The following is a 13924-nucleotide window of genomic DNA, read 5'->3' on the forward strand; positions in this document are numbered from 1 at the left end:
GCCTTTTCAAAATAAAAGCCGAGAGACTTATTTCAAACGCAGAATACGATTAACAGAAACAATATTTAAGACACGAGAACGCTTGCACGTTATCTGCGGCTTTTGAAAAAGCTTAAAAACAGGCCATTGCTGTGTTCATTGAGCAGCGGATTGTTTTATCATGATGTTTCGTTCTTTGTTGAACGAAAACACGGCGGAACCCGGAAGTCAAAACACACGCACCCAATCCGTTTGTTTGCCCTGGAAGCAGATTAGACTCCCACATGTAGAGGCTGGACTTCTACGAGTTTACGTGCTCGGAGTTTTGTCTGAGCTGTTTTTTCACTGACCCTTTCATTTCACGTGTAAACGGCTGACACCTGATGACGCAATGAACAGATGGCCGACGTCATGGATCTGGAGAATGATGGAGATCTACAGTCTCAAGTAAGAAGCTGCCTCTGCTCTGACAAGCTGTCAACACACACACACACACACACACACACACACACACAGTCCCTCTGCGGGTTGCTCCCAAGTTGCCTGGATTCATTAACACATATGCAGGTGATGCTGCTGCACGGTGCACAGGGGCCACCCATCAACACAGTGCAGCATGAAAAAAAACAGAAACACAAGAAGACAGGACATGGACAGAGATTTACACCATCCCGAGAAGACATAATTAACCCTTGTCTCTGGTGTAGATTAGCTGCAGCTTGTGCTGACCTTACATTCAGGTCACAGTATCCAATACCTGTCCTGTGGTGTTTTAAAAAAACTGTAACACTGTAACCAGAAATGTCATTGCGTATTTTGTTTGACAAAAGAATATGATTGACATGCTATTTTGTAATGGAAACGTAATCCTAATAATCCTAATAATCCTAATAATAATAATACAAATAGGATAAGTTGACAAGACAAATTAAACTGGTGACAGTACGAACATACAATATATCATTTCCTTATTCCGCCTCCCCCCGGGGATCATTTTAGGTTAGATGTTGAAGCTTTCAGTTCATCGCTGGTCCAAATGCTGAAATGACCTCATGCAATCATTCATACTTGTGTGATGTGTTCACTCTGTTCTGACTCCCCCTCCTGCAGTTCGAAGAGGTCGAGGCTCTGTCATCTATATATGGTGATGAATGGTGCGTTATAGATGAAGCGTCCAGAATATTTTGCATCAAAATATCCAGCAATTTGGAGGAGCGGAAACTGACGGCGTGTTTGCAGGTGGGGGAAATTAGTTTTTTGCATCAAAGTGTCTGGCCCTTGGTAGTTTATTTGCCATCCAGTTAATGAATCTTTTCTTATTGATCAGATAATTCTCCCACCTGATTATCCCAGCGCGGCCCCCCCCATCTACCAGGTCAAGTAAGTCAATTTGCCTTTGTAATGTAATCTTGATCTGCCGAACCGATATAACAACATCGCACTCAAAAACCCACTCCTTGTCCTTTTCAATAATCCTCTGTTTGTTCTCGGCTTTTGTAGTGCAGCGTGGTTGCGAGGCGCTGAGAGGGCCAAATTGGCAAACAGCCTGGAAGACCTCTATGTGTGAGTGCTTCGGATAATTTCTGACTTCACGAGGGGGTACTGTGGAGTGATATTAGCCCAAACAAAAGCCTTTCATGATTGCTTTCAGTGTGGTCTCTCTTCAGTCTGTGGAATATGCAATGTGGATGTTTAAATTTCAACAGGGAGCATGCTGGGGAGAGCATCCTCTACCTGTGGGTGGAGAAAATTAGAGAACTCCTGGTGGAGAAATCCCAGAGCTCAGAAACAGGTGAGGTGGGAAAAATCTAAATGTATGCTTTATGCGTCCCTTAGTGACTGTAACTACATCTGTCAAGCACACAACATATGTGTGGTGTGTGATAAGTGGGACAAAGCCACTCGAAATTCACCAAACAGTGAGTCTTGAATTTCACGCAGGAGTGAACAAACTTTTTTGCAAATAAGGATTGACGACGCAAATTGTCTCAGCCTTAGCCCGTGAGCGTCAGCTAATAATGCATACACTCTCAAAAACTGCTACTAGCTGACTTGTTATAGGTTGATTCAATTTAAAGCAATGGCTCAATGAAAAATGCTCTTGATGACTACATACTGTACATGTACATGATATCATGAAAAAAAAAATCATGACTAAAGCTACATCCATTAAATATCAGCCTTCTCAGGCTGGTGATGACCAAAGTAGAGGAGATGGAAATGAAGGAGCTCCAGGACTTGCCCCTGTATTATACAGTATTATAAATACATATGTAAGATAAACGATGAAATGCTAAACAACGCCGGAGATTTGTTTTAAAAAGACATTTGGATTGGTTGGATGTTTACACGACGTTAACAGCATTGACATATTTTTTCTTCATATCTTTAATCAGAGTGTGTCACTTTGAAAAGAGAAAGGAGATTCACGACGTGAATATCTGAGGAGATCAAGTCTAAATGGGGTTCATACACAGTTCATTTTTCAGGCATCTGTTTCTGTTTTGTGTGTCAATAATTTGATAATTTCTTTAAAAACAAATCGTATCAAATGTCCAGATGAATCTACTTCACTTCCCGTAGCCTCGTCGCACGGTGTCGTCCACCTACGTTCTGCTAAGATGCTGCTCCATTAGTGATGCAGCTATCTGATGTGGTGTAAGGCTGTGATAAGATGAACACAAAAGCCTTTAGGGGCATTAAAAAAACCCATCTGTGTCTGACTTTGAGTGAGAGCTGAATTAAGATCGATATCTCTGTAATGTCCTCTCATACTGTGGCAGAGTCTTTTGAAGTGTAAAAAAAAGAGTAAAAGATTCCCAAAGTAAAGATTTTTCCCCAAGTGTGAGCTTTGATTAGGTTTTCTGGGGTGGGCGGGCAGGTGGGCGGGCCGGCGGGCGGTCTTGGATCCTGCAGTGTCTATACTATCGAAGCAGATAGTCTCCTGTGAGCAACTAGTTCGAAAACTATATACTCCCCTCCCTTTGTTGTGAGTGATGCAACCCGTCCCTCGTCTGCAGTTCATTCACAGCACTTCAGCTCAGAGGAGTCGGCTCCGACAGGCTTATTCCCATTCAGATTCCAGGGACATAGTGGAGAGAGGGAGAAAGAGAGGGGGGCGGAGATAAGGCGGGAGATGCACAATTTACAGAGAAGGAAATGAAAAGGGAGAGAAAATAACTGAATATAACGTTTGGTTGAATGAGAAAAAACAACAACAACAAAAACAATAACCAAAAAACATTTGTGTGACCAAATATTTATAAAGTACCTCGTTAAGTTTCACTTGGACATATGAAATTCGGGAGACACGTCTATTAGAGACTTAAAAGAGCCTCTTGGAGCTACAGTATACCCTACACCTAGATAACTGTTTCTAATTTATTGTGATAAGATATCAGCCACTTCATTGGTACGCAAAAAAGCAGTGTTAGTCAGGTTCTAGTGATTTGTGTCATCCGTTATGAATTGTCTGTCTTGGTATCTGTGTTAAGGTCATGTAAGGGTCATTTTAATGACAAGGTGCTTGGCCTGAAGACCAGTGAAGACCCTTTTCAGGTTTGGGATTAAAAACAACAACAACAACTTTTCTTTAACATGACATCATATTTTTTTTGCCATGATCTCCTCCAGTGGATCAACCAGAGAAGGTGAACGTTACGGCAGAGGAGGAGGTGGATGATGAAGACATACCTGACTTCAGGACTCTCAAACTGAACACAGAGAATGCACATCTCTTCATGGATCATTCATACGGTACCACTCATTTTGTTTCTTTGCAGTCAGCGATGAACATTCAAAACGCAGCTCACGTATGATGTGTGACAATTATTTTCATGCAGATGAGGAGTTACCAGCAATTAATCATGGAAATACCATCTCAGACCGACGCAGCACCTTCCAGCCGCACTTGGCACCTGTGGTGACCCCCAGACAGGTAAAACACATGAAGGACCATTTAACACAGCAAAATGGCATAGTAAAAACATACAGCCCCTACAGGATGTATGGTAAACATGCCTTATTTTTCTTAAAGCATGAAGACAAATGGCAAATGACACCTTGTACAAGTTTTGCCTTGAAAATCCATGACGAGGATCTTGTAAAGTGTAGAAAAGATATGAATGTGATAATTTACGCAGCAATTTCCCAAACTGAAATTACTCATTCCTGCTTGTTAATCCCCCTCCGGCTCTCTGCCAACGCACCGGCCCGTCTTGAAAGCTTCCACCTGCTGTGAAGAGCCATTCTGATGAAAATGTTTTAAAGATCTGTACTCGTCCTCAAAAAAGTAGATTAATTGAAAAATCTGAGAGCTGTCCAGGATTTAGACATTTTTCTTGTGAAAGACTACACCAGTCAGCTAAAACATAAAATATAATGGTGGGGCTGATCAGTGTAACTTAATTTCTAAATTTGAAAGTGTCTTCTTTTGACCCACAGTCTTAAATGATCTTTGTGGTACAATTAGACACTAAACAAAAAAGGCCAAGGTGTAACGTTTTAAAGGAGCACTGGAAATGTGAAATAAGATTAACCTAATAATGGTTAATATCCTGCATGACGGTGAAATGCATTTGTATGAGTGAAGGGCAAAGGTTTCAAGGAAAGTTGAGCTTTATGGACTATAACATATTTACAATCTGTGTGTGGATGGTTGCAATGGTTGTAAAATATGTTCCAGTACTTACAGGGGCAGTAAGCGATTATAAAGCAAAACAACTTTTGTAAAAATCTGCTATATATTTCCTCACGGTCCTGTCGGTTCTGTTTGTGCGCAAATGAACGAGAGTTTTTAATTTGTCAAATCCTATTTAAAAATATTTGTTAAAAAATCTGAGTTTACCGTAAAAAATGTATTTGTAACCTTTCAAACTCATTTTTATTTCTGTGAAATGTGATTTCCCAACCTAAACAGTTGGCTGATGATGTTTAAAGTCCGACAGTACATTGACATCAAAAGTTGTCATCGACTGACTTCCTTTTCTTAAAATAATGTACATTTTGGTATGAAGGAGGTTTATATATAAAACATTGCTGAGGTAGATCACAGGAGAACGTCCTTTTATCAGCAGTTTTCATCTCCACTAACAATGTAGAAACATGTGAGAGTGAACTGAGGAATAAGTCATGATGTTTATTGTTCCGCTTTCCGTGTGCCGCAGGTTAAAATGGTCCTGGAAAAGCTATATGAAAACAAGAAGATTGCTAGTGCCACTCATAATATTTATGCATACAGGTCAGTAATGTTCAATATGTATACAGTCAGGTCCGGTTAGTGTTTGGAGAGTGACACAATTTTTGTAATTTAGCCTCTGTACACTGCCACAATGGATTTGAAATGAAGCAGACAAGATGGGATTGAAGTGTAGACTTTCAGGTTGCACAAAAGTATCGCATTAACCTTTTAGGAATTACAGCCTCCTTACACATAGTTCCTTCATTTTCAGAGGCTCAGAAATAATTGGACGACTGACTGGCAGGCAGTTTATATGGCCTGGTGTGGCCTGTTCCCTCGTTATTCCAGGACAAATGAAGCGGATACAAGGTCTGGAGTTGATTCCAAGGGTTGAACCTGCATTTGGTAGCTGCTCAGTGGAGCTCTCAGTATGAAGTGTTTGATGCAAATGAACGAGGCCATCTCCTTTGGCCGGAAAAACACAAAACAACCTCATCAGAGAGAGAGCAACAAATGTGGCCCAATTAATCAAACAATTTAGTACATTCCCAAAAAAGAAGGAATCTACTGCTCGGCAACAACAAACGGCCTCGAAGACCACGGACAACAACTGAGGTGGATGATCGCGGAATTCTTTCCCCGGTGAAGAAAACCCCCTTCAAAACATCCAGCCAAGGAAGCAGACGTATCATCACTCTGGAGATTCATCATGAATGTTAATACAGAGGATTTACAACAAGATGCAAACCAATGGTAACACTCAAGGCCAGATCAGAATTTGCCCCCCCAAAAAAACATGATCCAAAGCATAACCCATCGTCTGTCAAACATGCTGGAGGCAGCGTTGTGGCACGGTCGTGTATGGCTGCCAGTAGGAACTGGGTCACTGGTGTGTATTGGGGATGCGACCGCTGATGGAAGAAGCAGGATGTACTCTTTACTCTCTGCTCCCATTCAGCCAAATGCTGAAAACTGACAGGACGGCACTTCACCGTAGTGCAGATGATTAATGGCCCAAAACATACTGCAGCAGCCACCCCAGATCTCTTCGGGGCAAATGAATGGGATATTCTTCTATGGCCATGTCAGTCACCTGATCTCAACCCAAAGGAGCTTTTCACTTAGGGCTTTTTCACCCTAACCCTAACCCACTCACTACAAAGAATTTTCATCCAGACATTGAAAACAATCCTTTCGTTATGATTATGTTAGTTTGTCCAAGTAATTTTGAGCCTCTGAAAATGAGGGACTATCGGTAAACCCCTTTAATTAAAGCAACAAGTATTCAATCACATTTTGATTGTTTCATTTTAAATATAGAGACAAGAATACACAAAAAAAGTGTCAGTGTCCAAATACCTGCCTGTATATATCTTACAGTATTTGTCATGGCTTTATAATGCAATTCATGCTGACTCGTGGGTTAGTGTGTCTAATTAAAGGAGAGAAAAAAAGGGTTGAGTAGAGATTCAAGGCCTGACTATGTACTCTAAAGGGCACATTACTTTTATTACAGTTAAAGGTCAAAAAAGCACCAGAGAAAATGACTGAAAGACTTTTCTGGCAGTTATGTGTATTATGTGAACAGATGTGCCTGTGTGTGTGTGTGTGTGTGTGTGCGTGTGTGCGTGTTCGTGTGTTCGTGTGTTTTCCTTTGCCTGTGAAAGGTTTTTTGAGTGTGGTCTAATGAGGTCGATGTCGAGCTGCTGATGCACTGCCTGGGTGGTCATTACTCATAGGAAGGGGATGTTGACATTTAGACCACCACTTAAAAAAAGTCTTCTGATGAAGAAGCCGCCGGTGTCACGGCATCATTCTCTGACCAAAAATGTTTTATTGCTCTCCCGCCCTAACGCCAATGCCGTTGCGAATCTGTTTGTTGTAGGATTTTCTGCGAGGACAAGCACAGCTTCCTGCAGGACTGTGAGGACGATGGCGAGACAGCTGCAGGGGGGAGATTGCTCCACTTACTGCAGGTTATCATTTGTCACTCACAAAGCTTTTGCCCACAAATAATACTACAACCACATTGTTCAATTTCCTTGATGCATCCCACTTTATTTTGGCTCTTGCATCCTTGATCCTAGGCCGTTGTAAGCTGCCTCATTCATTTTCATAGTGTGCAGGACCTTTCCACTGACAATATACTCAAATGTCACATTCTAGTTCCCATTTACCTTTCAAGGCATGTTCCTGTAGCACAATGAAGTCTGTCCTATGCAACTCCACATTGCATGATCAAAGTGATCATAATGATTTGTTCAAAACTGGTACATATACCAATTGTACATCTTAAAACATTACGGGGGTAATCTGCATTTGTTTTAAGTAACTATTTACCTTTTCTCCAAAATATTTAAGTAAGTCTTAATGAAGATGTCAGATAACATCAAGAACTCGACATTCATTCAATCATCAATTTTGTTTTTGTGATTTGACTAGTACATCACTACTGAGGCTGAATAGCTAATAATAGAATGTGGCCTATATTAAAATGACAAAATAAAATTAAAGAAAATAAAAGTAAGACGCCATCGGTGTTTAGGACATTGTGTAACTAATAATATTTTTTCTTATCATTAGTTAAGCTTGTCATTACTTCTTTGGTTCATTTTTGATTTGTATTGTTAATAAAATGGCAGGAAATATGGGTGAATGAAAGTGAATTTTAATCAGCCTCAGTGTCTCAGATCCATGCGACATAGTAATTGTAGGGAGGTTGAGAGTAGACATGGTGTGTTCACACTGGAAACTCTAAAAGTTATTGTGATTGGTAGTGAATCAGCTCCAGGGGGGAAAAGAGTTATTACATCCTTGAATAACTTGCATCTGGAAACAACAGTGATAAAAACTCTTCAAACCAAAAGAGCAAAGCTGCTAGCAGGACAATTGTAACAGAGATAAAAGACATTTAAATATTGTCTCACTCTCTTTGTTCAGCTTACTTGGCGGTAACATTTTTGAATTTTCTTTTTTTTTTTTATTGTCGTTTGTATAAAACAGTGCCGTTTCTTGATTTATTGAACCAGTAGATGCAGTATACATTCAGTTGGCAGTTTGTTGGGTTCGCCTAATGAAATATAAATGGAAATGGAGGGGCGATGCATGTGCATTGGATATAGTCAAATATGTATACTATACACGACCCGCCTCAGTAACATAATGATTAGAACATTTTGTACACAACATGAAAGGTCTCTAACAAACAAACAAATATTACTGTATGTACACATGCCTCTTGAGAAAGATATAACTACACAGAGACACAGAGAGTCTTTATGATTTTACATGACTGCACTAGTAAAACCCACACCACTAGTATTTAAATCACGTGTGACAAATTGCAACTCTGTGCCTCTCCAGGGAAAGTTGGTCCCACAATAGTGATTTGACGCAGTTATTAATCTTTCCATTTCACGTATCAAAGATGCACTTGTCACTGGCTTGTGCTGTCAGATGGCAGCATGATTCACTCGGCGGTGACTTGTAGTACTTCTGTCATAAACGTTACCAGAGGGTGCAAAGTTGTGTCAGATTCATGACTCAAGTTAAAGTTCACAGTCACTCACATGACAGTGGTCGTCTCTGCTAGTGTGACCCCTTTAGAGAAACACATCGGTGCATTGGGATTATCGGGGTGTGTGTGTGTGTGTGTGTGTGTGTGTGTGTGTGTGTGTGTGTGTGTGTGTGTGTGTGTGTGTGTGTGTGTGTGTGTGTGTGTGTGTGTGTGTGTGTGTGTGTGTGTGTGTGTGTGTGTGTGTGTGTGTGTGTGTGTGCGTGCGGCAGAAACTATGATGTGCTAAACTGAACTTGATGAATCAAGCTGACTAATACAATGTTCCCTTCCAAAACAGTGAGCCACTGAAAAACACTGCACAGACAGACCTGGCTCAAATTTTTTGCTTAAATTACATTTTTGTTAGATAAGACTAAAAAAGGACACGGATGTTGAAACATTTAGGTACACAGGCCATTACATATTGGGAAGCTTGTCAAAGAGTATGCAACTCTTGTTAATCCATTTTTCATGCTTCTTAGTGAGACGTCAGGCCTGGGAAACAATATTTTTTTTTGTCATCTACATATATCTTGACTCTTCTCGTTAAAGCCACTCTTATACTGTAAGTATTCCTTACATTAACAATGGGTTAGATGAGTAATGTGACAAATGTCACCTATAGTGACAAACCCATAAAGAATGACCAGCAGTGGTCTACAGCTGTACAGTTGTACATTGCATTGTTGTGTCATTCAAATCATTATTTTGGTTTTGTAGCCCACAGCTTTACCGTTTTGTCTCACTGTCCCTGCTCATATCCGTGTTAATGCTAATGTTGCTCTGTGGCTTTTGGATGTGAACAAACACATAACTGAATCAACTCCATAAAGTTGTGTTGATAGCTTGTTGCAATACTCTTAAGGGGGCGTGTAATAAATTACGGGTATTTTATTGATTTCGGACTATTTGAAAAACCGATGTTTCTCAAAAGAACTAGTAAACCCATTTAACACATCAGCCAAGACAGATAAACGGAGACGCGGCCACTTCCTTTCATGTATGACATAAGAGCAGGTTAAACTGCAACTGGAGTGATGGCATCAGGTCTGTGCTCTTCCTGCTTTTCCTTCTGAGCAATACGCTGATTAATCCTCTACTTGTGACACTCTCAGCGTACTGAGTTTTTCTGCTTAATTTATTCCTCTCTTATCTCCTTCTTCTCCACATGGCTTTTTTTTCGCCCCTCAATTTCCTCATTTAGATTTGTGCTCTCTGCCCGTGAGAGAAAGATCTGATTAAGAGTGTCAGCTGCCAGTTTTGGATGAGTTCCCCCTTCAAACGACAGATTGTACATTCTTAAGCTGCATTCGGACATGCACTGAAGTCCAGGTAGTTTCCTGAACTTGTCCAGAGGGACTGTATGTGAGGGCGCAAATGTTGCTCCAGGCCTTTTTTCGGACCGAGTCCAAGTGAGCTCATGTGAGAGTACAGCAGAGACTGTCTCTCGAAAATTCACAGCGAGAGAGTGGGCATGTTGAAGACTCTCCGCAGCGCAATTATCATCATGTCCTGCCTCCTGTTCCAGAAAATGTCCTGTTGGTCTGAGTCTCCCTTTTGTCATGAGGCATTTGAAAAAACTGTAAAATTATCCCAAACTTCAGTGTCTTCCAACTGTCCAAATCACACACATTTAGGCTTTTCTTCGATCTCCTTTCCGTAGCTAATGTAATGTGTTTCACTTCCATTCACTGAGCCCCCGGCTGGTCGGCGTGCAGTGGCTTGAGGCCCGACCGATGAAGGCAGCTGGCTGCTGCATCTGGAAACAACAGTGATAGAAAGTCTTCGAACCAAAAGAGCAAAGCTGCTGGCGGGACAATGGTAACGGTGATCGAAGACGATTTAAATACTGTCTCACTAGTGCTGAGGGGAGCTGAGGAGTTGGCTGGTGACTATCTGTGGGTTCATTATAAGGAGCTACCTCTTTCATGTACATGCAGTCATGTGAATCATTGTTTTTATTGCGATTTCACACCTCAGCGTCAGTGACAGGTGCATAGCATATAAAAGAATCTTAACTAAAGCTGCCTTTTGATCCAAGTTAATGTAATAGATTTTTGTATAATTGTTTCAATGGTCTTTTTGTGGTTACGTCTTTTCGAGGGATTATCTTTTTACCTTGTCTGATTTTATATTTTTGACAGCTGAGTCAGATACACGCAATGAAGATTCTACCACCACTTCGCAGCTGGTGTGAAATACTTGGCTGCTTGAAAATGACTGCCGGGGAACGGTGACGTGTCCCACTTCATTGTTTGTGTGTCTCTCTCGCAGCTCTGACAAATTCACACTCATTTCACATGTACCACGTGTGTGTCTCTCATCACAGATTCTGGACGTGCGTAATGTCATGGTGGTCGTGTCTCGGTGGTACGGAGGCATTTTGTTGGGTCCCGACCGCTTCAAACACATCAACAACTGCGCGAGAAACATCCTGGTGGATGAGGGATACACTGCCTGCTTGGTGAGCCACTCTCCGGGCCTCTTGCGTATTACTCTGTCGTCTTCCTTTGACACATCGTCAGTCAAATTTTGACTTCCCCTCGGTATTCTGATGCTGAGGCTGAAAACCACCTGGTGTCTTGTGATTTAATTGAACTACACTCTAATGTTCCGACAATTATCTGAAAGCTAAGTTTTCTTTCCTTGCCTTTTTCTAACCAAGTTATTTCAACATCGTCAGACTGTTTATATTACAGGATGTAGTGAGACATGGGTCTATTATTTTAATAAGCAGTGCATGTCGGCCTCGCTTTGTTTCCACAGTAACTTTTCAATAGCCGATGTATTCCGAATATTGGTCCATTTGAAGTGTCTGGTTGCCACATGTTCTGGAGATCAAACAGTCTCTCCTGGCTTTCACCAGCCAGAAGTTAGGTCCAGTCTGCTTTGAAGTTGTCTTTGTGTTCTGCAAAGTTATTCCACTGATAACACGATCGACCTTTGAGCCGCAGCCATAGATAGATTAAAGGGACTGCAAACCTACTCCTAAGAGTATCTGACTTCAAAACCCCCCATCAGCCCACTGTGAAAATCCTCACTTGATTTCATGCGCACCTTGACAGCAACGGCTCCGTTTTGGTCCCGGATGTCGAGCCTGGACTCTGGGACAGCTGATTCGACGTCACTGCCTGTGGATGGAGGGATTCCAGCTCGGGAAGTGCTTCGACAAATAGCTGTAACAGTTAAAAAACAAACAGCTTAGTTCTATTTGGCCTAAACTGACTGAAGTCTGACTAAAGCTTTCTGATGATGGGTAAAAAAAATCCAGTGCAATCATTCAGGCCTGAAACATTTCTACAATAGAAGTGATTAATGGAAACATTTAGTTAGGGTGACCTCAAAATGGCCTACCGGATCTCTCTGTGCTGCTCCTAAGCAGATCAAAACCTTCAAAAGACAAAGTGATGTGACATTTAAGGGTTCAATTGAGATCAAATCTTTTTGTGAGATGAACCAGATTTCATGGCAATGTATCCAAATACAACCTGTTGAGATATCTTAAGAATGTCCACCTGTTGGTGGCAGTAGAGATAAAGTCCGGGGATCAACAAGGTCATGGGGATTCATCCACTAGGACAAATGCATGTCTGTGCAATATTCCCTATTCCCCCTATTCCCCCTATTCCCAAGAGTCCATTCATGTGTTAATTTGTGGTTGTGTTTTAACTGTTTTAGGCATTTTCTATGCATCTTTTGATGAAATGACCAGCTGCATTAAACGCTCGGCTACCAGATGCCAAAATCCATCCTGTAGTCGTCAAGCTTTTTAAGTATGGACCAAGATAATGGACTCAGCGACAGACATTGCCATCTCTAGCGTAATACTGCTTGCCAAGATTCTTGAAAAGAGGAAGTAAATACAGGGAAACAAAATAGGATCCAGAATTGCCCCTCGAGGTAGACCAATTTAAATCTGTGTCTATGAAAAAATGTTTCTGATGGCGGCATGGAACTTTCTATTGTCCATGAAAAACAAAGCAATTCAGGTTTCAGTTCAATCATTCTGTGGAAGAGAGCACGTACTGTATTCTTTGCCATAGGGGAATATAAAATGAGATAAAATCTCTGAACTTGAGTTGGATGCAGGAGGAAAATAGTATAAGAAAACAAGAGCCTTGAACCACTGGTTTTACAAAGGACCTCACAAGAGGAAAAGTTGCTTTCAAGTAAGAGAATTGCTTATTAGATACAGTAACCAGGCTACTTTCCGTTGACTAAAACTGTGGGGGAGACCTCAAACCTCAAACACCATATAATTGATGAAGGGGGCTGCATTCATGTTTTCACATTTTCTTTTAATATTTGTCGCCCTGCTGTAGAGAGTCAGAGAATTATCATTTGTGCTTGTTTTTTGTCCAGACAAGCTGTTAATGTGCTGAGAGCTCTAGGAGTTGGCAGCCTGTATTGTCAGTAATAATTATTGGAGAGTGTTTTATAAGAGTACTTAAGAATGCAGTGTTTGATGCAATTATTGGAATACATTAAAACATTATGGTGCCTGCTAATCAGTACATAGGAAATTGCATTACACTGTCATTTCAGCAAGCCAGGGGAACACAGCAGGAAACACCCAAGAAATATTAAGTATGGTAAAAGCACCATTTAACGGTGTTAATGTAAGATAATTATGATTCATTCTGTAATGTTTTCCTCTTGTGTCACAGGAAGAGGCGACCAGATCAGGAGCGAAGAGCAAAAGGCCAAAAAGCAAGAAGACGAAATGAATTTCAGAGAAGACAAGAGGCTTTTACTCAAACACATTTGTACCGTTTTCGCTGTTTCACATTCAGTGAAGAGGTTGTTTTGAGTTGAGGTTCATCTCCTTGGATACGAACGGTAATTCCTTGCAAATGCAAATAATTTGTTCAAAAAGAACTAAGTTATTCAAATGTTTCCGAGGAATTTTAAATTGTTATTTTTAGATGGCTGCTTTCACCCTCGAATTTATATTGCACAAATCTTGACAAGTAAGCTTTGAAATGAAATGTTTACAGTACATTCTTTTGATTAAAACAATCAAACAAACCGAACGTTAGCAGAATGTGGCGTTTCTTTACGTCCATTAGTGTCACACTAGGATTATTGAGTCACATCATTGGAAAAACAATAAAATCATCACACACCTGAATGAATGCTTTTGTTCAGGAGGACGGCAAATATTTCCTCAGCATCCTGTCATGTCTGTCATGATGTCCATTCAATCCCTG

At 40.9% G+C, this 13924-nt stretch overlaps 1 protein-coding gene across 6 annotated transcripts; it reads left to right on the forward strand.

Annotated features, from left to right (window-relative positions):
* Window positions 1-219: 219 nt before the first annotated feature.
* On the forward strand, window positions 220-13845 carry impact (impact RWD domain protein). Of its 6 annotated transcripts, none has more exons than XM_035647457.2 (11): window positions 221-426; window positions 1090-1218; window positions 1307-1359; window positions 1480-1542; window positions 1686-1771; window positions 3613-3735; window positions 3822-3916; window positions 5145-5218; window positions 7044-7134; window positions 11044-11178; window positions 11780-12463. In XM_035647457.2, exons 1-11 carry the CDS (start codon window positions 379-381, stop codon window positions 11888-11890), a joined length of 1008 nt encoding a protein of 335 aa, XP_035503350.2. In that variant the 5' UTR covers window positions 221-378; the 3' UTR covers window positions 11891-12463. The 6 variants fall into 6 exon arrangements, with proteins under 6 accessions (XP_035503354.2, XP_035503355.2, XP_035503356.2 ...); XM_035647459.2 differs by lacking the exon at window positions 11780-12463 and adding an exon at window positions 13382-13845 and having other exon boundaries at window positions 225-426; XM_035647461.2 differs by lacking the exon at window positions 7044-7134 and having other exon boundaries at window positions 220-426.
* Window positions 13846-13924: the final 79 nt, after the last annotated feature.

This window comes from Scophthalmus maximus, chromosome 13 (assembly GCF_022379125.1).
Source record: "Scophthalmus maximus strain ysfricsl-2021 chromosome 13, ASM2237912v1, whole genome shotgun sequence".
Lineage (NCBI taxonomy): Eukaryota > Metazoa > Chordata > Actinopteri > Pleuronectiformes > Scophthalmidae > Scophthalmus > Scophthalmus maximus.